This window comes from Rhea americana, unplaced genomic scaffold, assembly GCF_003343005.1.
Source record: "Rhea americana isolate MKP2758 unplaced genomic scaffold, rheAme1 scaffold_60, whole genome shotgun sequence".
In the NCBI taxonomy this organism is placed as follows: domain Eukaryota; kingdom Metazoa; phylum Chordata; class Aves; order Rheiformes; family Rheidae; genus Rhea; species Rhea americana.
Window position 1 is genome coordinate 4,196,729 of NW_028186757.1, and position 25,560 is coordinate 4,222,288.

A 25,560-nucleotide genomic window follows, 5' to 3' on the forward strand; every position below is an offset into this window, starting at 1 on the left:
TCACTGCAGCACATCTTAAAAAAAACAAGGCAGGAACCAAAAAACCTACCAAAATTTTTCACCAGTGTGACCATTTTAACATCTTTCAGGAAAAACATATTTTTCAATGGAATGAATGTTTTCGCCATTCACCCTAGAGAGCAAAACCTTCTCAATAAAAGCAAGAAGAAGCAAGAAGCCTACCATATTCAGCAGTTTTACCCTGAACAGGTAAAATTTTACCCAAAACCTTCTAACACAAAGTGGGATGTCTGGGTTGATATTATTCATAATAGATGTCATTGATCCTATTTCCCCTCTGAACTAACTGTCTTCAAGTATTCTCTTCCCTTTCCACGCTTTCTTTTTGATAAAAGACTATCTCCTGAATCTAGTGTGTTAAACTTCCTTTGGCTTGCCTTTTTTTTTTTTTTAATCCATTCAGTTACTCTGATCTATTAAAAAACATTCATGCTTACAGTGAAAAATTCTATTATCTATGTTGTATCCATGTCTCAGATGTTTATCTATCATTGGCTATCGTATACTCATATCACACTGGAAATTTAGATTATGCTCGTTTTATATATACACTAAAAATAACCTGAACTGGTTAACTGACAGGTGACTCTCTATAAAGTGTTGCTTTAGGTTTTTTGTATTTAATACTTTGTTTCTACGCTCCATATTATAAACTCCCAAGAGTAATTCTGTTATTAGAAGAGTTATATTTAACTCTTCGTATTTTCACATTTGAGTCTGAGCAGCAATTAACACCATTGACCTGGAGAAACGACAACAGAAGAAAAGTCTAATTCAACTTTTTTCTTGATGCAAGAACATTGGTAGCAAATACCTGCTTTATCCACTTTAGCTTATCATTACTGTGTGTGAATGGTGAAAAATTGGAAAAAACAAGGATTCTTGATCCTAAAGTTTTATATCATTATCAACTTGAGGGCCTCTCTAGAAAATGCATGAAATTGCTTTCTGATTATTCCAACAATGCCTCAGTTTGGATCATCTGCTGATGTTCAATCTCAAAACCATCACATCCTTTGAACGGCAACAGACAGAAGTCTGTGGCTCTACAACAAAACCCACAGGAAAAACTAGTACAAGGCTAGCTTTGTGACTGTGACCATACATCTTCAGTTCAGAGAACTTCAACTTGAGAGGGCTTCTTTCTAAAATTTCTTTTTTTCTCATAATTTTCATCTCAAAGTCTCTCTCACCTTAAGAGGAATCAGAAATATTCAAGCACACTTAAAAGTTACTCAGGTCATTTGACGCTTTCTGCCTTTCTGAGCCTCTCAACTTGTCATTAAAAACTTGGAAGAAAGCCTAGTAGCTCTAACCCCACTACAACAGATTTCTATTTTTATTTTCAAAAGATGCCACAGTAATAGATTACATTCCTTAACATTTTATCAGTTGTGCAGTAACAAAATTCCTGTAGCGTTGAATTAATTGTTGCGACAGGAACAACGCCAGCTACACACCACCCAATCTCATCATTCACAAACTGTGTCCTCTTTATTTCCAAACACCTCAGATACTGGCAGCCAACCTGGAAGGTCACCAATTTCAGTCTTCAGCGAACTCAAATTGTTCAGCTGAAGAGGAGATGGGCCAGATAAAGCAAAACATACAGAACTTTCTTAGTTGTAAAAACACTAATATATTAAATCTTTAAAAAACTGTAAGACGATTTCTGCAACAGGAAGGACAGTTTCAGACAACTATACTGCAGGAGCACTTCCCTGCATCACAAACATTGCTGTGACACCAGGTGAGGAGAGAAGACAGGGCCTAGTTAATTTATGGGTCACCTAATTCAGCTGTGGCCAGAACTAACTGTAACTTGGTCTAGACGAGGAAGCCAGACTCAGACAGCTTGAAACTGTCCCTGAATGCCCTTGCTAGCCTGCTCCTCCATGAGCCAAGCTCCAGGACAGACACGCAGCAACCCTAGTTCCTCTTCCACTACATAACAAATAAGGAAATGCCACAGACAGGTGAGCTCCAGGCCTTTCTGATAACACTGGCTATGGCACCAACTGGAGATTTAAGGTAGATGCCAGACTAGATGCTCCCAAAAAAAGTTCCCTTTTATAAGTAAGCCATTACATTCTCCAGGAGCAAAGTCTCAGAATATAATGATAATGGAGTGCACTGTGATAGTCTAATTCCGTGCTTGCAGGTAACAGGATGTACCTTCATCCAAAAGAAAACATACAGCCTTTTAGCCAGATGCAGACAGTACAAAGCACTCAGGAATACTTCTACAACGTTTAACAGTAGTTGGAGATCTTAAAATCCACCATGAATAATTAATGGTAGGCACATACTCAGCCATAAAGGGACAGACATTATCTCCACTAATTTTTCCAGGTTCTTTCCTCAATTCCTTATCATGATCTCAGTCCTGCCTAGATTAAACCACAAGATCGCTCTCCTCCGTGACTCAGTTTCAGCTGAGAATGGACTGAAACGCTGAACCAAGTCATTCAGATCTGCGAGAAAGGACAAAGATACTGCTGGGTGTCAGCCCACTGACAGTGCCACGCTCAACACTTTCCCACCAGGCCTTCTAACCAGTCATGAGCAGGGCTTCAAAACAGCACTTGCCAGACACAGAAATCATGAGGCAACAAACAGATCACAGGAAAATCCAGCAGCAGCAGCAACTAGCAGGAGAAAAATAAGATTCAATCTTTAAGTGTTCTGAGAGCAAACTACATCCAAATCACACACTTTCTTCAAGTAATTTCTTAAAAAAATCTTAAAAGCATACCCCAGGAAATTATTTGTTTTTTTGATAAATTCCTAATTCATCATCTTTTTTTCCATCATAATGCTGTAGATCCTTAGCTTTAACAAAGCTTAYAAGCAGAGACAGGGAAAACGCTCAGTAAGAATAAAGCATAGCTCTGGATCAACTCCCTATGTATCTTAAATTACAAAAGCAGCAGCTCCCAGAAGTACGTCTCCTAGCATCCCTTAAACCAGTCATTCTAACGCTGTCTCCTGTTCAGAGGATYGGGGGGAGGGGGGTGAAAGAGAGAGACTCTTTTCTAGGTAAATTCAAAATATATTTTGATTTAAAAATTTGGGGGTTTTTGCATGCTGGTCACTGTCTTGCAGTTAAAAGCTGAGTTTTGTTCTAAGATCTCATAAGCTTAAGCAGCGGTATCTATTATTAACAAACACTGCAGGTTGCAAATACRTTAACATCATACATTGAGAGACAGACTTTATCTTTGTGATCAAAATTATCAGTGCARTTCTATTAACTGAAAAGAGAACTATCAAAGATAGAGTTCTGTATTCAAAATATAAATATATCAATTCAAAATATAAATAATCATCATCAACATACACAAACCAAACCACACCAAACAGCATGTTCCAAGCATCACAAAAATTAGCCCATAGCGCTACATCAGCACTTCTGTAGTAATATGCATTACCTGTCAATCCCTAACAAATTTTCTTCTAAGAAAGGTGACATTTTTATGTTAATCACAACATACTTTGTCCATACACATTTTATTTACGGACAAGGACAAGGCACACAACTATGGATTAAGATGCCTTTTAAAAGTCTTTGACTTTTGCATTAACCAGGGAACCAACATGTAAAACCTCTACTTCAGATGTGTCAGTCTTTTCCATTTAAGAGTATTTTATTATTAATCTCCTTCCAATTAACTTCCTTCTTCTTCCATTTGCAAGATGGCCAGGGATTGAAACAGAAGAATAAAAAGCAGCTTTGTAACTGTCTTGAAAGAATGGTATTAGGAAGTGAACTTTAAAATTATGTTCTCTACATAAAGGCAGAAATGCAGATCGTTTCAATAYGATCAAAGTCTGTATTCAATATTTATTTATAATTAAAAAGAAATATTTCCAGATGTTTATATAGCTTTTAAGTCAGATGAGTTTTTACAAGTATTATACCATTCAATGGCTGTATTTCCTCACTTAGGCTAWCAAAGATAATCAAACAAAGATGAGACCTATATTAGAGTGTTTTTATAAATTTATCAAAGCAGTAAATTGAAAAGTATGTTTCACTACCACCTGCCAGAAGTAGAAGAGAAAATCAAACATCTGACAAAAACATTTATAACAAAGTGGGAATCATTTCTGCACAAATTGAGTTTTGTTATTGCCTTAAACAGATTTGAAATAAGTCTGTAATTTCTTTAATGGCTCTCCAGTAGTATTTGATATTCTATTCCATTATGGGTTGTTTTAATATAGGAAAGACTAGAGGGCTAAATCATCAATATTTCAATAGACATATTCTTTGTAATTTTGAAAAGAGAAAAAAMCAGATGTACTCTCAATTTCAAAATTTAATCTTTTAATTACTCAGAGGAAAAAAAAAGTGAATAATTGCTCTTTTATGTAGAAATTCTTTACTTGCCAAAAGGAGCACAGCTTTGCAGTGTCATATCAAGTAGTAAGCAGAGGAGAGGGCAGGTGTGGTAGCAAGGAAGGAAAAGGAGAGGCTGAAGCAAGTTCAGAGTAAGAACAAGTTTGTAGGTAAAGAGAGCAACAAAGCTGGCATGCARAAAGTCAGCATTGCCACGTGGCTGAGCTGCACAGCAAACACAGCTCAAACGATCTTTGAAGAATTCTAGGAGAAAGGCATGGGGAAAAAATAACCCACTAGCAAACACTAGAGCCCAGAGTTGATAAAAATTTGTCTTACAAGTCCATATTTTACCACTGCTAAGAGTTAGTCACATCTCACAGCCATAGAGGCCACAGGCAAACATGCGGTTAGCCGTAGGTGATCTTGGAGACATTCGTGTAGCACAGCTCCAAGTCAAGTAAGACGAAAGACCACAGTACCATTTACACTGGAAGCAAAGTCCTAAAACAGAAACGATCTGGGAAGTCAAAGCAGCAAATGTGACGTGAGAATGGAGTAGACCCAGGGATGCTGAAGGCAATTCCAGAGATATTTTGAGGGACTGTCACATTACTGCTGTCTGTRACCACTTGGAAACACAGGAGAGCCAGGACAACCTTCAGGGAATTATATCTTCTGCTCATTTATTTTCTGGACTTAATATATGAACCTCATTCTACCATGTGAACTGCTTCAGGGTACAGAAGCTCAGGGGAAGAGGTGARGGAAAGAAGTATTAATTTGTGCTAGTTTGGGGGGCAGGAAGAGGATTAAGGCATTTAACATCTCAAGCACATATTGCAATCAAATTAAACCATAAAGAAAGAATAGGAAAGAAATATTAGTAAAATATGGGGGAGAGAATCTACCTCATATTAAACCATCATAATTTCTGTAAACTGCAAAAGTGAAATTTATTAGCAGAACAGAACTAATTAATTTACTTTATTTCATCAGAAATATAGGAGTTTTAATAGTTAAAATGGCAGTTCTTTAAAACTCTGATTTACAAGTTTTCCCAAAATAATTATTAAATTGAATAAAATTCAACCTTGTGAACACTTTTTTTTTTCCTAGCTGAGGGCTTATCATTTGAACAAATACAAGCTAAAGTAATCTTCCAATAGCCAAATAAAGTGACTTACTCATATGCACAAAACAAACTGCTTAAAAGTGAAAATTCCCAAAGCAAGCCATCCAATTWAGAATCTTATATAATCAGAATTCCTTCCTGGAAGAACTTTTTTTTTACTTTGAATTAAAGACTTGTCAAGTAGACAGTTGCAAGTATTTGTATAAGTTTCCTAGTAAGTTAAACAACTAGGAAAATCAGTAACTATCCCACTCATCTAAAACCATTTCAGCTAGTAGCTATTTGATCATACATAGTGTCTATAGTACATTACAAAATTGCTTATTTGGGGAGTTTGGAGTGTTCATAGAATCATAGAAYCGGTAAGGTTGGAAGGGACCTCTGGAGATCATCTAGTCCAACCCCCCTGCTCAGCAGGGTCACCTACAGCATGTTAGACAGGGTTGCAGCCAGGCAGGCCTTGAAGATCTCCAGAGAAGGAGACTCTACCACCTCTCTGGGCAACCTGGTCCAGGGCTCCGTCACTCTCACAGGGAAGAAATTCCCCCTCACATTCAGGCGGAACTGTCTGTGCTTCAGTTTCTGCCCATTGCCTCTTGTCCTGTCACACGGGGCAACTGAAAAGAGTTTGTCCCTGTCCCCTTGACACCCTCCCTTCAGGTACTTGTACACATTGATAAGATCCCCCCTCAGTCTGCTCTTCCCCAGGCTGAAGAGGCCCAGCTCTCGCAGCCGTTCCTCACAGGGCAGGTGCTCCAGCCCTCTGACCATCTTTGCGGCCCTACGCTGGACTCTCTCCAGTAGCTCTATGTCTCTCTTGGGCTGGGAAGCCCCGAACTGGACACAGCATTTGAGATGAGGCCTCCCCAGGGCTGAGTAGAGAGGCAGGATCACCTCCCTCGACCTGCTGGCAACACGCTTCCTAACGTACCCCAGGATACCACTGGCTTTCTTGGCCACAAGGGCACATTGCTGGCTCCTGGTCAACTTGTCATCCACCAGCACTCCCAGGTCCTTCTCTGCAGAGCTGCCCTCCAGAAGGTCAGACCCCAGCTTGTACTGGTGCCTAGGGTTATTCCTCCCTAGGTGCAGGRCTCAGCACTTGCCCTTGTGGAACCTCAAGAGGTTCCTCTCCGCCCAACTCTCCAGCCTGTCCAGGTCTCCCTGAATCGTAGCACAGCCCTCGGGTTTCTCAGCCACTCCTGCCAGCTTGGTATCATCTGCAAACYTGCTGAGGAGGCACTCTGTCCCCTCATCCAGGTCRTTGATGAAGAAGTTGAACAGGRTGGGACCCAGTACTGARCCCTGGGGGACGCCTCTGGCCACGTGCCTCCAACTGGACTCCACGTCACCGATGATGACCCTCTGAGCTCTGCCTTTCAGCCAGTTCTCAATCCACTTCATTATCCACGTGTCTAACCCACACTTCCTGAGCTTATCTAGGAGGATGTTTGGGAGACAGTGTCAAAAGCCTGGCTGAAGTCAAGGTACACAATGTCCACTGCTCTCCCCTCATCTACCCAGCCAGTCATTCCATCAGAGAAGGCTAGCAGATTGGTTAAGCAGGATTTCCCCTTGGTGAATCCATGTTGGCTACTCMTGATCACCTTCTTTTCTTCCATATGCCTGGAGATGGCATCCAGAATGAGCTGTTCCATCACCTCCAGGGATGGAGGTGAGGCTGACCGGCCTATAGTTGTCTGGGTCCTCCTTCTTGCCCTTCCTGAAGACTGGAGTGACAYTGGCTTTCTTCMAGTCCTCAGGCACCTYTCCAGTTTTCCAGGACCTTTCAAAGATGATGGAGAGCGGCCCGGCAACAACATCTGCCAGCTCCCTCAGTGCCCRTGGGTGCATCCCATCCGGGCCCATGGATCTGTGGATGTCTAGCCTGCCCAGAAAGTCTCTAATCCTATCCTCCTCAACCTAAGAAAAGTCTTCCTTCTCCAGACTCTCTCTCTCGCCTCCAGGTCTGGGATTCCTGAGGGCTGCCCTTAGCAGTGAAGACTGAAGCAAAGGCGGCATTCAGTAATTGTGCCTTCTCTGTATTCCTTGTCATGAGGGTCCCTGCCCCATTCAGCAGCAGGCCCACATTTTCCCTAGTCCTCCTCTTGCTACTGATGTATTTGAAGAAGCCCCTCCTATTGTCCTTAACATCCCTTGCAAGACTCAAYTCCAGCTGGGCCTTAGCCTTCCTCACCACATCTCTGCATACCCTGACTGCATTCCTATAATTCTCCCAAATAGCCTGTTCCCTCTTCCACATTCTGTGTGCTTTCTTCTTCTGTCYGAATTTGGCCAAGAGCTGTTGCTCACCCATGCCGGCCTCCTGCCCCTTTTGCTGCACTTCTTACTCATAGGGATGCACTGCTCTTGAGCTTGGAGGAAGAGATGTTTGAACGGTAGCCAGCTCTCTTGGATCCCCCTTCCCTCTAGGGCCTTAACMCATRAGATTCCTTCAAGCAGGTCTCTGAACAGCCCAAAGACCACTCTCCTGAAGTCCAGGGTTGCAATCCTGCTTGTAGCCTTACTTCTCTAAGTAAGGCTTCTTCTTCTTACTCTAATAGAGCGTTACTCTATTATTTGTGGCTTGAGTGGGAAAGCAGAGGWATCTTGGTTCCTTATGGTTTTATTAAATGGCTTGAATTTTTAGTTTTTAAGAGATACTTCTTCCCAACGGTACATTAACTTCCTGCTAACCTCAGTCCTCACTTGCTCTCCCCRAAGAAATTTAAATGCCATCTAACACTGGCAATCAAGGACACGGAAATAACAATTTGAAAGTTTAAAAAAAAAAGTTAAGATTTTCTTTTACGTAAGATCTACAAGTAAACAACATTTCCACAGTGTTATCCACCAAATTAKTTAGTATGCTATATCCATAAATAATGCAATTAGTTTAACTAATGGAGTCTTTAAATGCAAATAATTTGCTGAGCATATCCAGTCAAAGGCACTGAGGTATTTCTATGTTCCAACTATAAGTCTGAACATAGCATTCTTACCTATTCCTTATGGGCTCAAGTGCCAACAGGCAAGATGTTAGAGCAGCACGGAATTCACCACAGGACTGAGAAAGTATATCCAAGTTTTTGGGCAGATTTATTCACAGGGATTACCTTGGAGTACTGTTTTTTTAAACTGGCTGGCACAGGCATCCATTTTAAAAGAGCAAAATCCAACCAAGAATGACACGTCATTCAAGATGGAGGGCAACATGCTTATTTTATTTCATATTTGGACAGCTACTGCCCAGCTATCATGCAACAAAGATCAAGCCTGAGATAAACCCAGTGGCCTGGATCCCATGGGCACAGGGCTATTATGCACCTTCCTGCTTCTGACCTCAGAGTTCCTCAAGCGAGTTTTAGCGCAGGGTTTTTTTTTTTTTTTTTTTTTCCTTCCCTGAGAACCCGCCTCAGACCAAGGGTGAAGGCCTTCTTCTGAAGAGGAAGGCAGGGACAGGTTTCTGTGGCCAGCCCTTAAGCGGCAGAGTCTCAGCCAAATGCCAGCACAGCAAGCGAGGAGTTGAGCAGGGCCTGGCAAGGGGGCTGTCTGCCATCTGAATGTTGCTGGCCCCGARTGACAGCCCCCGCCGAGATGGCTGGACAGCAGCCCCAGGGCCCTGACCAAAGGGGTTTATCACRGGTGTGTCAGGCAAACTAAGCTAAATTATCAAAAAAAAGGAGATAATTCACACACACACACATACATACACCTACACATACCCCTCACTTATTAACCTCCAGTATACCTCCCACTTTCCCCAAGTTTCTGGTTAATGCATAAGTTCCACACCCAAATATTGCAGCTTCTTCATTTACGAAGTAAAAATCCTGACAAGTTTTTTTTCTAAATTGAAATAAGGTCCTCATCTTGCCTCTCAATAACCATAACTTCTTTTCTGAGCGTAAAGCTTCTTACAAGAATCACTATTTTTGCTCTTCACATATCATTAAGTTCAAGATCCTTAATTTTGCTTTCATGAACTTGTTATGCTATCTCTTTGTTAATTAACAAATTTCTGTTGGATTTGCTTTCCAAGATACCAACTTTAGCAGCTGCTTGACTCCATCCACAATTACAAAACCTTCTAATGACACATTCTACACTTGAAACTCCCGGAGATAAACATCTCTTCGGTAGACTCAGTGTCCTGAGAAATCATTTCTGAATTTGCCCACACTGAATTAACACATTTTTCCAACAACAGTTATTCTGTACACGGCTTACTCTATACAATCCTTGAAGGCTCTGATTATGGTCACAGGCAGGCCCTGTATATACGCAAACCTCTTCACTCTCCCAGGAAGAATCACAAGCTCTTTATTTTTTTCAATGACCTTTCACCTTTCATTACACATCCTCAAAAAAAAAAAAAAATCTGAAGCACAAGTATTGCTTTAATTAAAAGCAATAAAGGCTTCTTGCCACAGACCACATGCAAACACTGTATATTAATTCAGATATCATATATCCTTTCTCCTGGCACCTAAAGGTAGTATTCTGTGCCAGCTTTTTCCCTGGCATCACCTCTTCAGAGATGACATATGGGGCAATTTTATTCCATCTGGCAACAGCAGGCATCCTGTTTTCTGTTGTTGCTGTTGCCTCTTACAATAACCAATTTTGCACCTTTATCACATGCAGTACTCTGATGGCACATCAAATATACCATGTTTTATCTGCTGCAGTGCCTGTCCTCTGAAATATGCAAGACTTCTGTTTATGCCAGAAACATGTTCATCATCATCACATGGCCATTTTAAGACCAGCATTGTTCTCCTATTAAAAGGCAGATTTCAATATCTAACTGTCTGCATACCAATGCTGGCTTTTAATTGGCTTCCCACTGTTCAAAATTAACAAAATTTCTAGCGCTTTCATTCTCATCATACCGTCTGGAGATGGGTCATTCTTTCATTCTGCTTTTCACAAGTTTTATTACACATTATTTACTTCAAAGGGACTCTTTACAATAATCTGAATGAAGATGTATATAACTAGCTTCCATTAAAAAGGATCAAGCTCAGTTACAATGTCTAAAATCTTTGCAGTTATTTCTATTTTCTCCACAGTTCAAAACAATTAATTTCAATTTTTTATTCTATTGATATAAATTGATAGCCTCATATCTGAATATATCTCTTTTCTGTGTAAAATATCACTCTTTATTGCAAATTAACTCACATGAAGCATAAGATTAAACACAAGTAGTAAAACAGGCAGTAACATTACCTAAGCATTTGCCAAAACATGCTCTGAAGACTTATGCACGGTAACTAAAACCTCAGAAAAGTACCTAAGCTTTAGTATATCCTATGATTTAAAGTTTGATTACCACAGGAACTATACTTCGATGCATTTGTTGGGTTTGAGGTTTTTTTGGTTTTAATTGATTGTTTTAATGTATTGACAGTCTTTGCTTGCCATTTTGAGTCAGTTTGTACAACAGCCAGAATATTGAGCTTTCAACTTTAGCTGTGGCATCAGGGCATAAAATTACTAGCCTATAAAGACAGGAAACGTGTATTTACATATGTAGTTCTATGCCTTTGTTAAGCACAAAACAGACCGCATTCTGTATTTTAAACATAAATAATGACTTGGATATACAGAATTTTTAGTTAAAAGCAATACATTTGTAGCTGACATACCTGCTCCTTGGAAGAAACATAGATTCTTTAATGAAGACTGAACCTGACAGCAGGATATACCAACAGGTACCAATATCATCAGGGCTGGAATAAAAGAAGAGGATATGGTAAGACACTTGATTTAAGCAGCTGATAGTATTAGCAGATCTCCAGTATGAAAAGCATCACAAAGAGCCAGAAACGCTCCAAATTGTGGAAGAAAACCATAGTTCAATCATTTAATGAAAAAGTCCTTTAAATCATTCTAGTTTCCACTTAAAACCACATATGCTATTAGAATACCTCATAACATTTACTTCACCTTTAAGAAAAAGAAGCAAACAAAAACCRCACAGATCTATCCATTTGCTAACAACACAGAAGTCCAGTGAAATGCAACTGAAATCAATTAATAGGAAATCAGGCTATMCTATACTGAGTGTATTGTATTCTTTTGAATCCTTTCCTCTCCTCCTGCTGAAGAGGGCTGTAGTGGCTTCCCCTCTATATAAGGCCTYCTTTCCTGATTCTAGACATCTGCCTCTTTTCGCTTTCTTCAGGGAAGAAACATGCCTCTTGGCATCATTCCACCTTCCCCAAAAAGTAAGAGAGCGCTGAATACATTTACAGATGTAAGCCTACATCAGATTTGCAGTCATCTTATTTGCTGCTATTGCTTACTACCCATTTCCCGCTGCTTTCTGGCACAAGAAAAAAAAAATCTCCAAAAAAGGGACAGTTTCTTCTCCCTCCTCTCATCTTACAGAAGCCAAGTGAAGGTGTGGAAGAAGAGTGCAATTTGCATCCCTTTGTCATCCAAGCCCAGTTCATTTTACTGTAGATTCAGATGTTTCTCCTTGAGTAGTGTTAAACCCTCTTAATAGGCTTAGACTCTCTTCTTAGGTAAGTTCAAATAATGTTTAGACAGGAAAGAAACTAGTTTAAGGTGACTAGAAATAACCACAGCAGAAACCTTGTGCCATTTTGACAGTCTATACTGAGACTGTGTGCACTTTACTTCAGATTTTACTACTGCTACTGCTTCTTGCAAAGAAGCTTAGTAACAGTGGACTTGAATCCAATTACTAACTGCACTAGCATTCTTCTCAAAAACCAYATCCCTAGTGACACTCTAAGAGATGAAGATTACTTAATTAATCTGTAGCACCTTCATTTTTTTAAAATTATATGTCTCAAGTCTTTAGCAACAATTAGTTCCAACTTCAAGCAAGAACAGCCCACGTCTTTTAACAAATGATGACAGCATAGCATTAAAATCTGATCTTAAATCTAAGTAGGCTTCATGCAACTAGCAGCATGTTTTTTTATTTGATGRAACAAAGCTTAGAACCCTGCCTGATAGGTACTTTCTCAAAACAAGACTGCCATTTCTTCAGCCCTCACTGTATTATGCTTTCTAAAAGGAAAGATGAAGTGGGGAAGAGAGGGAGGGAGCTAGTCTGAAACAATTGAAAGTGAAAAAACAGTAAACTGACAAAATTAGAAAAAAATGTTTTTCTATTTCACACTTTAATATAACCATAAGAGAAAGGACAGACATCAGAAACATGGAGGATTAATAGAGGATATTGAGATTATAGACTATGATCAAGAACACAAGAATTGAGTAATATGATGTAGCCTATATTTGTTTTCCATTAGACTATGATCAAACAGGCCAAACAAACATGGCATTTAGGATTCTATGCTACAGTCATTCTTTGGGTATAAACAGMTATGCTCTAGAAAGGGAGCAAGCAGAAAGCAAATACATGAAGAACAAAGCAATGAATTTTAAAAAGCACCTCAGACAGCATATCATGTTTACTATTGATTTAGTAATGTGAACTTTTACCCAGCAATCAAATTTAAAGCTTTTGTGTTTGTGCTGATCTAAAAATCCACATTAGTATGTTGTAGTTTCAAGCAGTCAAATGTAACTGAACATAGCTACATGCTATGTTTTTTCATGCCACTCCAAATTGAATTGAAATTGTTGTCCTTGTGAACTACAGTTAAGTGTGTCTGATCTTTCTCAGTCTTTCTGCTTGGAAATAAAGCTCCTTTCACCTATGCCTTACTTTGGAGATAACACTGGATTCTTTGCTGATGGCTTGTGGTCAACACTGTTGGATGTTACTTCAATTACAAAAATCAAGCATTCATGTTATGATACTTAAGTGTGCAAGTACCCACCCTCAGAGTTTAGCTCTTAATATGGTATCTTCCAGTTTAAAAATAGTATTGATGAATACTGTTCATATACAAAAGTTAATCCAAACAGACACAAGAATTTATTTATTTACTCAGAATGCTGAGTAAATTTTGGAAGTAGACTACCTATGCACAGTAGTTACCATTCGCACTGAAAATTCAAGCATGTATAAGCTCATTAGAGAAGCCTGCCTAATACAGGTCTATGATTACTCTAAGAAATGACTGAAAATATAATCAAAATTGAAAATGTTTGTCAATTAAAGCTAGATTTATCTTCCTGTAGAGACTCTGCAAATGTGCATACACTAAATCTACTTCCTTAAGAATGTGAGCACTCATTCCACTCCAGATTTGTGTATACAAGAAAGTATCTATATAGCTACTGTATACCTATATAGATAGATATATCATATCTACTTCTATTGTAAGGTTTTTTTATTTGTTTGATACACAAGCTTTATCAAATAGATTACATCTGCAAGCCTGTTCTATAGGTTGCTCAAAAATAAATTAGTATAACCTCACCTGAGAACTCCTACAATTCATTCCTAAGCAAAGTGCATTTCATCTTCAAGGCGCGTATTTCAACGTAAGCTCTATCAACTGTTTCATTCTGGAAGGTGCACAAGCATCATAGCAAGTGACAAAAGATGACAGCCCCTGATGTAGCTGTATCTCATCCACAGATGACTTCACAGCTCACAATCAAGATAAACTGACAAGCAAAAAAGCTCTCTGGAATGGTAGTTTTCTGCTGAATTGCACAAAGTCTACTACATAAAAAGATGCATACCTCTGTTAAAGATGTCTGCAGTTGAACAGGGCACAAAATCATCTAGGTTTAACAAGATGGAAAACTATGCTGACCTGTGAAGACTCAGTATCTTCAAAATGAAAACTTTAGGAAATACTTCTTTACACAGACTATACAAAATGTACTTTATACTTCTTCATAAGGACACTAGAAAATGTGTTAGTAACTTGGCACACAACAAAGACAACAAACATTTTTGATTTACACAATGAAGTGCACCAGGCTGCCTTTTCTGACATGCAGTTCACATGCTTACTTCTCACACAGACCTGTACTGTGCTCGTACAACTTGTTCATCTAGAAAAATCAATGTGGCACATAAATACAGAGAACCAGGTTAAAGCAGATAAATGAGGTGCATGTTTATGCTTTTAAAGAAAAAATATTGTTCTCAAGTGGCTGGTTTTCTTGAGTTTAAGTCACATCTTTAGACATTCTTCCCCAAAATTCATCCTGAAAGAGCCCACACTGACAAAAGCCCACAAAAATCAGAAGACAAAGGTATGGGGGGGGGGGAATATCTGATGCTCGTACAGAAATTCAGACAAGCATCTCCTCCTAAACTGAGAGGTATATAACCAGCCCTACTGCTGAACTGCACATTTGTTGACTTTTTTTTTTTAAATGGACGTCATCTGAAATATTATAACCTGCACTAACTAAAATAATTGAAAGTTTCTAAAAAAAATTTATTTCCGACAATAGCTTTTATACCATAAATGACTTCCCAAGATGCTGAAAGATAACTCAACTAGGATTTCAGAATAACTTTTCCAGGTGGATTACAGAGAGCACTATATTATCATTTTTAATCCCTCTCCATGACTCCCAAAATAGCCATTTGATTAAATATAAATGCACTATCTGATGGAGAACCATCCCAACTGGGGGTCACAGGCTTTATGACTCCAGAACAAGAGTAATCTAAAGATCCATTTATACTTTTACAGAAAGTCRTTTCCAAATGTAAAATAATTGGAAGAAGAATTTAAAAAAAAGTCTTTAAATCAGCAGTCAAATGTTTGAGCTTAGGCAAAAATCAGTAATACACAAGACGAGATCATTTTTATTTTGGTCCTTTAAGTACTGATGAACTATTAAAATCCTTCTCTCAAATTACATATTTGTAAGGTTTAAAATACATTACCTCACTGAGGATTTTTCTCTCCAAAGACAGAGGGAGCCACTGGCTTTCCACAGCCTTCAGTCAGTGTGTTCAACACACAGTCGTCTTTACTTCACTTTTGAATTTTCAAAATTCAGCCAAAAGGGCTTAAGTTTTTCTATTTAAGTTTTTTTATTTGATCAAATATAGCACGACTTTTCATTYAATTAATCAATCAATTCAGTTACATTTTTTTGCCAATTCATGAGTTTATCCATTGCGCTTTCCCTGAAACAGTTTCCTCTTCAGCAATTGCTGGTTTTGACTTATCTATCATGCACTTAGTACAAATACATACATATATATATATATATATATATATATATAAAAAAAATATATATATTCACGAAAAAAGTGGATAAAATGTGTATGTGTGTATATATGTATGTGTGTGTGCATGCATATATATATATATGCACATACATACATACATATATATATCTGAAAAGCATCATCTGTTTTATGACAGCTGTAAGTGCTGGRTATAGTTCAATAACAAAATCAAATTTTACTATCATCTCCTCACAGCTTTGTTTCCCTTTTGCTTTACGCCTACTTTGATAGCTCTRTTTATATTTTAGAGACATGTTTCAGAATTTCTAGACTCTTCTCAGGTACCTGCATCATGCTGTATCAAACAAAGAAATATATGATATTCTGCTCCTTCATTATCTGAATAAACAAACAAATCTTCAATACTTGTGTGCCACAAGAGCGGAAGGTTACTACAGAACATACATACATTCAAGAGACATCTTCCCCAAAAGATATCGTGTATTCTTTTAAGCTTTCATTGCTAGTCAATAAAACAAGAATTTCCAAGGAAGTCTTCAAGAGCAAAGAATAGTGATGTCTTCTCCTTCTCTTCATCATTAGAGCTACCAGCAATAAAATTATATAAAAATAGTGTCTTAATGTATCATCTTAAACAAAACGTATCTTAAACTAAACTTCTATACATTAAACTTAATGTGTAGAAGATACATTCCTTCGCCCAGAATACATATGCTATCCTCCAAAAATACTACAAATGAAAGACCTCAATACAGTTCTTTTATATGAAAATATATTCAACTCTTACACTTCCTAACGTTTGCTATSCCTTCATTTGTTTAGAATTAAGGCTTTAAGAGCAAACCCACTTTGGCAGCTAGTTTTTTTTTAAGACAGCACTGTTATGCAAACCATGTAAAATTCTTTCATTTTAAAGACACTAGGTTTCTCATAATACTATTCATGCATCAGGTGGTTTTCAATTAATTTTTCATGTTTTCTCTACTGCGCTTGACATTCATTCAACAACAATACACCTTGTACTTTTCAGGACTTTTGTGCCTATAATGAACTATGGAAGAAACTACAGAAGAAGCCTATACTGAACTACAAAAGCACCTTTTCAAGCCACCCGCAGACTCAAGCAAATACCATTTCATCAGACATAGAGTAGCTACATTTGAAAGAGTTTCTTTGTAATCACATATTTAGTAAACATCAAAAATTAATTCTGGAGTATAAATCTAAGCATAACTATGAAGCTTTCTTTAACTGCTGGAATGTTGCATACCACTATCAGTCTGCAGAGTATCTAGAAACTGTTTGCTCTTCTAAAGGCATTTCCGCTGTCAGCGGGATCACAACAAATGATCCTTAAAGGAGCTCTTTGGGAAGAGAACACATCTGACTGGGATTGGGGGAGGGTATCATCTGCATGCGTGCAAGCACTTCATCCAGAACTAGCTGAAGCAGAACAGATATGGATGACTTCCCTCGAAAAGCATCCTTAGAGAAAGATTTGGCTTGAGGAGAGTGAGGAGTCATTCAGGGTCCAAGCAGCACCTGTCAGTCAAGTGGATGCTAGATAGGTAAGAAACATTTCCCTAGGTAAGCTCTTTTAAACAGCTAGTTTTCTAAGCATGCTAGTGCTGTCCATCACAATAGTAAATCAGTAAAACAGTAGCTGTCAGACACTAGGAGCCTGGAAGATCAGCATCAGCCAGGAAGCAAAGCCCAGGAACACAGCACATCTGTTTATCTTCCCCCACCTTCCCCTCTCACTTYTCCTTGTCTTGCAAGGGAGAGTGCACAGCAGGAGATACTTGAAATCAGGACAGCTATTGGTAGCTACAAATTTCCAGTAGATCTCCACAAGTGTTCCCTGCAGGCAAGAAATGTTTTTACCTGTTTGCCTCTAGTGATGGAACACATTGCCACAATTTTTTTTTTTCTTTGGGGGCAGGGAGAATGTCTTCAGTTCCCACCGCCCAGCTCATCTACTGTTCTAGGTATTCATCTGGGTGAAATTCAGGGCTTTAAGTTATATTGCTTACCAAATACAGCACAGCATCCACTTTCTCAAGYTAGAGAAAACAAGATTTATTACCAAGTAATATGACGCAGGCAATTTTTCCTACAGAGAAACACAACTAGTCCAATCCAAAAGTCGCATCTTAAGGGGCAGTCAAAAGGATTAACTTAATACACATAGCCATCCTATCCTAGCTAGCAAAAACCCCAGTAAAACCTTGGTGACACAGACTTCCACCCAAGTGTACAGAATCAAGAGGATTACAGGCACATTCAGGTCACTGGCTGGGCAACAATCTTCACTTGTGTCAACACACTAGGTCTAGACTTACGCCCATAAGTCTACACTCACTAAAAAGCATTCAACTGCAGTGTACAGGAAAGAGTCTAAATCTAAAGAACAGGAAAACCCTCTTTGGCAGAAATACTGAGAGAGGATTTTTGTTCCAGGAAGATGAGAACAAAAGGACTCGGGTACCAAGATTCAACGTTCTCCTCTTACAGCTTCTACAATGCAGCTACCTCCTGATGAAGTGCTCAGGATACTCAAATTCTACCGGTAGCCTCAAAGCGGTAGAAAATTTAAAGTCATTATCAAGTAGTTATCAATATGCAGACTTTATCCGTAATTTACCCTTAATTCAGTAAGTTAGTCATAGCAAATTTAAATAATCCTACCTTAAATCTTGACTGTAATATTTTAGCACTCTTCTGAGAGCAAGGGATTTCCTGAGGAATCTACATTTAATTTCCCAGAATACGTAAAACCATAATTTATGTGGATTTTGGAGCTAGAAAAGGAAATCCAGAGACTGGATTGTAATGTCTTTCCATTATACATTTCCCTCCTCAGCTTCCTTGACGCAGTCCTTTTTACGCAATTATAACCTGCAGTCAGACAGCAGACTTCTCAACTTCAAAACCTGAGTTGAATCTGACACTGAAAGTTTAAGCTAGAACTTTGAAAGTAACTTTTTGTAGTTGTCAAATTGCTATATTTGGAAACTTCAATTATATAATTATTCAATAAGTCTCTGATGATACCACAACGCTATCACTGCTCATAAGGTCAGGCAATATTTTAAGATTTAGGCTTCGTGCTTTCTCGCCTATCACTGCTCTTTGAGACCTCAGAGCTAATCAAAGTTCAAAGATCAGTAATCACTTACAAAGCTCTGAACAAATGAATGGACAAATTCATAAACTCCAGATTCCCAAGATCCATGAAATTTGTGGGCTCAGAGCCCATATTTGTATCACCGAACTCTTCATACTATACGCTATTTATTCCACTGAAAAATGGAGCTTCTTATTCCTACATGCTACATATATAGTACTTCAAATTTTAAAAATAATTAAATACAATTAAAAAATACAATTTAATTTCTATTTAAAATAATCTGCAGCACTCGTACATCAGGCTTGCAATTATAAACCTGTAACAATGCTAGCACCATATCTGAAAAAGATTACATACAAAAAATACGGGTTTTTTAATACATCTTCCCCACATATACTGATTCTAAAGGGCACTCATCTACAATAGTATAGCAGTTATTCCAATTTTAGCTTTCCAATTTCCTAGTCACAAAAGATGCTAAAAAACCTTCCGAAGTATTAACCTACTATCCACATCATCTCTAGCAAGACTTTCCTAACACATCACTTTTCTTTAAAAATTCTTCAGAAGTAGCTGCTTTTTAGGGCCATTTGATTCTCTCTTCACATGAAGGTCACATGTAGCACTACTACAATCTCTGAAACATGAAGCACAAACCAGATAAAGTTTACCGCCAAAATGCAGGTAAAAGTTCAGTTCGTGCTTACCTGCGTGCGTTTGGTTTAACTGGGATAATATCACAAATATGCATAATGGCAAGAACTTGCAGGTCCTACCAATGACTGCAGTCAAACATGCTTTAATACTGCCAAGTGCAACATCACTTCAGCACAATGTTCAGAAGCTGGACTTGAAAGTATAGACTCAGCAAAACTCTGCTGCCCCTGGCCACCTTCCCATCATCAGTTTCTGAGCCAGCTCCTCTAAAACAGCACTCAAAAAGGCTAAGCAGAACACAAGCATCCTTAAAGCCTAATACAAGCAAGCAAGGAAATCACTTCTGTATAATTACTGCTAAAATACGCAAAATACAAGAGAAAAGTCCTTATCCTGAGCTCTAACAGTGGAAGTATCATTCTCCTTCCAACAGCTAACTGAAGGGTTTGGCAACATCAGAYGCTAGAAGGACCATCACCTTAAGCCAAATATCAGCATCAGAGAGAACTACTTTCCAATTCAGAGATACTGTCTRGTATTTTCTAAGTCACTTCATAGAAAGGGTCAGGAAAGCTGAAAAAAGAAAAAAGAAAGTCTTGAATGTGGAAAAATTGCTTCAAATTAGTATCTCCAAGAATCATTAAGAYTCCAAATACTAAAGGATTCATTTAGTGCTTATATTTAAGCTGCACATAGCACCCTTCCCAGAGCTACAACATTCGTAACTCTATTTTGATTTTTAAGATGTTATAACACAAATCAAGATATACCTGCCATAAAGACTACAYTTTCACAAATTCATGATAAATGTTGTTGAAAGTTGAATAAATATCATAATGTAAATACAGAATAATTCAGAACAGATATTGTTTGCACTGCCAGATCTCCACTTGAGAAGAGAAACAAAGAAAATTTGATGTGTCAAAACTGGAACCTCTTTCAGGCATTTCTGTACTACACAAGAAATCAGAAAAAACATTGATCTACAGGCTTTTTTACATAGGATATTGCTTCAGTAGACTAATTTGTCTTTCTGTCTCTGCTCATTTTAGTCATCCTTTGCATGCTGAAAACCAGATGTAGTTTATCATCATTTGTTTAATTGAATAACTATTGTCACAATGAGACACAAGCCCTGAAGTGGCTTAGGATGTCAAACACGTCTTCAAGTTTAACGATTCCCTCAGGTAGACATCTCATTGCCTGAAGATCCTGCCTATTAGCACAGTATTACTGTGATACTCAGAATAATCAGAAAATCATCTACTCATATTCTGCTACTGTCTACAACCATCCTTAATAACCTAGTTAAACAGTTACGTGATGTCTGTCACACCATTACAGATGTGCACAGCGACATTGAGAGGTATACCCCAAACACAAAACAGACTAGGTACTGAATGGGGCAGCTATACAAAATTCCCAAATACTTTTTTTATTTAATGAGTACATTAAAGCTATGTCTACTCTCCCTGCTTATCTTTGTTCTAAATAAYGAATAGTCAAAATGAATCCAGTAATGAAATTGATAACGCAAAGAAATTAAAGCTTCTAACTTTCACTAAACAAGTATTTTGAAGTTCATATTTCAACTCATGTCCATGGTTATCTTTTATTGATGGACAAAAGACAAAACTGGCATCTTGTCTCCCRGTAGGAAGAGATGGAAATAAAGAATACATTAAACTTCCAACCACAGGAAACAATTCCTTTGTGTACATGAAAACAAATAAGCAGGAGCATTTTTTCCTTTAAATTATTTCATGCTTTTGTATCCTTTTGCACTTTTTAAAATAAAATATTAGTAAAATAAAGCAGAGGTACAATGTTAGGGTCAGTCAATTCAGAGATTGTTGCAGAGTGTCAGTAAAACAACTGTATGACTTAGCTGATTAAAAAGGCAACCAATAAATACCCAATATAAATGTGCATATATGCAAGCTAATTAATCTATTGCCACCGAAGTGTTAATATGAAACTTGTACTGTCAGCCCTTGAGATCAGACAGGAAAATTGCGTATGAAAAGATTAGCCTAAATTATTAAGAAAATGATGGCAGAAGCAGTAAAACAACATGCTCTTAAAACCAAAACACTCTGTGGTCATTCAAGTCAGACAATTCAGCTACTAAGTCTAAAACCCCTACAGTCTTTCTCTTAAAATGAAAAATTTTATTCTCAAAATTATAGTCAAAATAAAAACATTCAGTGAAATACTTATGTTAAGGAAGCTGCAAACTAAAATCCTTTCAGAAGCCTTCATTTAGCCTTTCTTCAAAAGTGTCAAAATCAAGTCAAAAACAACCCACAGAACAGCACTTGCAACACCCACAGATTGTACATCGCTTATGCTATTAAGAGCCTTGATTCACTATTTACAGCAAGCTAAGGCTTCAAATATATTTGTTGTAATGACATGCATTGCCTAAGAAGTACCCCTAGAAAATACTTTTACAAAAAAACTTATAAATTAGGGATCCTGATTTACTGCGGTGCAGAACTGGCAGCATACCAATACTACTTTGGCAACTGCTCAGACACCAGAAGGTATAATACACCTATAGGGAGAGCTTGGCAGGGGCTGAGGGAAGCCAGCCATGCTGCGGCAGTTCTTTGCTTTATTAAATATCCTGCTGGATGACTTTCACAGAAACCTATGGATGCACAAGGAGAATAAATATATATCGCCTGAAGAGGTGCACCTGAAAATTAGCATTCTGATCCAGAGAGACGCTTCAAATAGACATATTCCAAGTTGACTGTTCATTCAGGCATTTTAAAACATTTTCAAAGTGTCTCACATTTCCAAGGGGATCAAGGGAAAAAATCTTTTATTGGGGCTCTCTGAAGTCAAGAACATTCAGTGAACAAAGGTTGTAAAAGCAGAAATGTGACCAAATGCTCCATTAACAGCCACATCCTATTCATAGTCAGAAGCTCTGGTTAAATGTAAAGCATTAAAGAATACAAGAGAAAAATTTTACTGATAACCCATGTATCACTTATGGAAATGTCAGATTGACACCTTATATACCTCTGTAGTTAATTTCTTTTTGAAGTTTTGAAGTTTTATATCTAGATTTGACAAATGATATCTGTACAGAATGTGGGTTTTTTTTTTTAAAAACAAACTGCTATCACAAAGCATCTTGGACACATACAGAACGTACAGGCCTGACTTCGTAACACAAATGTATATGCCAGAGGACAAATTTCAGTTTGAGGAGGTCACAGCAGGGCTGTTCCTTTTGAAAAAAAATCATATGCCAATTCATAAGAACAAGTTTTTACTTTATTTTTTGTCAAACTTCATTGCATGATTAAGTCAAGCTATGCACAAATGTAGGGCCACCTCAGCATTATTTTTCTTCTGCACATGCTGCTTCTATTCTTCTGAAAACGTTGAGGGCAATAAGCTACTGTGAAAGAGCCATCGGTTTGTTAAATGTCACTTTTACTGTAGGAATTAAAATCTCTCTCTCTCCCATCCTTAAAGGACACTCACAGATCCATTTCTCACCTGTCCTTGCACACAACTGCAAATAAAACTGCAGCTTAGCAGTTTACCCCAGRTACTTCACAGTGTCCAAAATCCTTACTCAACTTTTTGGCATAACACAAGATAGACGGTAAGACCACCTCACAGCTCCTCTCATGCCCCTCAAGACATTCTGCAGGTTCCCTATCAGATACTGCTCCGAGTCCCTCTTCCCAGTGCCCTGGGCCAATGGTCTAACATAACCTCATCCAAAGCAGCACAAACCTAACACCTCCCTGCCTTTTCCCACCACTCTTCTCTACCTAACAAAAGACACTAACTTTAACTGAAGAAAAACATATATACATTTTAATAGCRACCAGAAAATCCTGTTCCTTTCTTGTCTTTCCAGATTTCTTTTACTTTAGGTTTGTGATTGGGCCAAGCAGCTCTGGAGAACTCCACGCAGCTATGAAACAAGTATTTCACTACAGCAAAATCTTCTGAATTACAYCACTCTAAGACTGGATGGTAACACTACAGCTACCAGACCTGAGAATCTTAGTTCTGAAAAGGAGATTGCAAAAAGACTGATCAAAATTTTATATATCCATCTTTTATCCATCCATCTTTTCTACAGRCTCCTTTGCTTCTCATCCTCTTCTCCCTTCCCTCCCTGCCCCAGCAATTGTTTTTAAGCTTTATTATCACAGATCAAAACCATATCCATCAACTGAAATATTCAAACCACTAGTAGGATCACCAATACAGACTCTACGGTCTTAACACAAGTGGATGTTTTTCATGCCAGTATACACACAATTTTATTTGACAAGTGAGCAATGACTGAAATAGCAAGAAAACATTCAATTGTGCAAATATGACTGTTTATTAGCACACTCAGCCTACATAGCCAGGAACTCAGAAACTAAAAATTTTTCATTTTTCATTTGAACAACAACCGTGGACACTTTCTGCCACTAACAGTATGATCTGCCATGTAACATTTTTCCTTTCTCATCTGTAGCTCATATGCACACACACTACTTTTGTTTTATATGCCACAACACACTTCTTAAGACTCTAAATTTCATTAAAAAGCACAAGGTTGCACAACTAAATGACGTGTATAATAACAAATTAAAAGTAAACTAAAGACCTTTGTTCCAACCACAGATATTAATTCCCAAAAATTCATCTGAAGRTGTCCAAGAGATAAGCACTCTTCTTGCAACACTCGCCTTTTTCCAAGGATCAACAAAAACAAAACAACTAACATACTACTAAATTGCTACAGATTGAGAAATTTGCTACTGATAACACCTTAAATCCAAGATACAAATCTTAACAGTCTTCCCAGAATGGACAGTGCAGGGTCGGAGCTTATGTCCTATCGGGCTTTGATTGGAAGGGTCATTATAAAAAATAAAATGTTCTTCACAATAAGCAGAGTTTAGTTTCTTTRAAAAAAAAAATGTAAAAAACAGCTAAGTTAGTTCCAGGTTCAATTGCAGAGAGATCAAAGAGAAAATGTGAACACAAAAGCATGCTGGCCTACAGCATAGCAATACACAGACATAAGGTTTTATTACTGAATGACTTTGGACAGCAGGTCGTCAAAACCTAAACGTCTTCTACCAATCTGTTTAGAGAAGAAAATAATGGAAACAAAGACAATACAAGACTTCCTTATAGAAGAGGTAARCCTATTCCCAAACAATACTGATGCATTGATCTAGATAACAAAGAGAACATCTATGCTAAAGCTTTCACATAGTCTAATTCTCCTGTGCTGTGTAAAATACTTTGCACAATTCTGAAAAAAAGTTTTGGGTTTTTATTTTGTCTAAAACAGAAGCTTATCACAATTTCTATTTCATATGATCGTGTTTTTTTTAATTATAACAATAGTAAAAACTGCAGGAAGAGAACTCAGGTGCACACTGSGGCCCCTTACACGTGACATGTGACAAATCTCCAGCAAAATTAGATATTTTCAAATACACACAGATATATTGAAGAGGATGGCTGAAAGCCATAAATAACCCATGTAACTGAATGACTAATGGGGAGTAAAAAAGAAGTGTCTCTATTATTGGAAGCATACTCATCAAAAAGTTTAGAAGCAAAACATTTACTGCCTCTCTGATATCAAAACAAACACTTAAATTTTGCTCTTAAAAAAAAMCTAAATTTGTTCTTCAGCTATAAAAAGGTATATGCACAATCTACAAGTCTTAAAACCTTGGCTTCTAGAGAAAATGCAGATCAGAAACTTACCTTTGGAAATGCCAAGTATGAATATTACACAGAGAGGAAAAAACATTTTTATGAAACACTGATAAAACATACACCTAGTGACAAAACTATATACTCTTTAAATAGGATCTTTAAGTAGATTTCAGTAGGGTAATCTTGTGAAGCAGGTAAGACAATCAGGTATTGCGTGGCAGCAAATCTCAATTTTGAAATTTTGCCTTGAAGGTTTTAAGCCCTTTTACCATTAACTTCACATCAAATGAAAGTAATAAGATGACTGGCAAATGAAGAACAACTGGAGCTGAACTGCCACTTTTAATAACCCAGTTTCCATTTAAACAGGGAGATGGCCGTAGGGTTTGAGAATTTGTCACTAGTGTGTACACCCGCTGATAGTAAAGTAAATGCAGATGAGA

The 25,560-nt window shown here is 37.8% G+C and overlaps 1 protein-coding gene across 1 annotated transcript in view; it reads right to left on the reverse strand.

The window, feature by feature from the left end:
• RAPGEF2 (Rap guanine nucleotide exchange factor 2) overlaps nucleotides 1-25,560 on the reverse strand; it is a 149,052-nt gene that overhangs the window by 102,873 nt on the left and 20,619 nt on the right. The window contains exon 4 of the mRNA XM_085319887.1: nucleotides 11,153-11,236. Coding sequence (XP_085176013.1) covers nucleotides 11,153-11,236 — 84 coding nt within the window. The remainder of the gene's footprint in view (nucleotides 1-11,152; nucleotides 11,237-25,560) is intronic.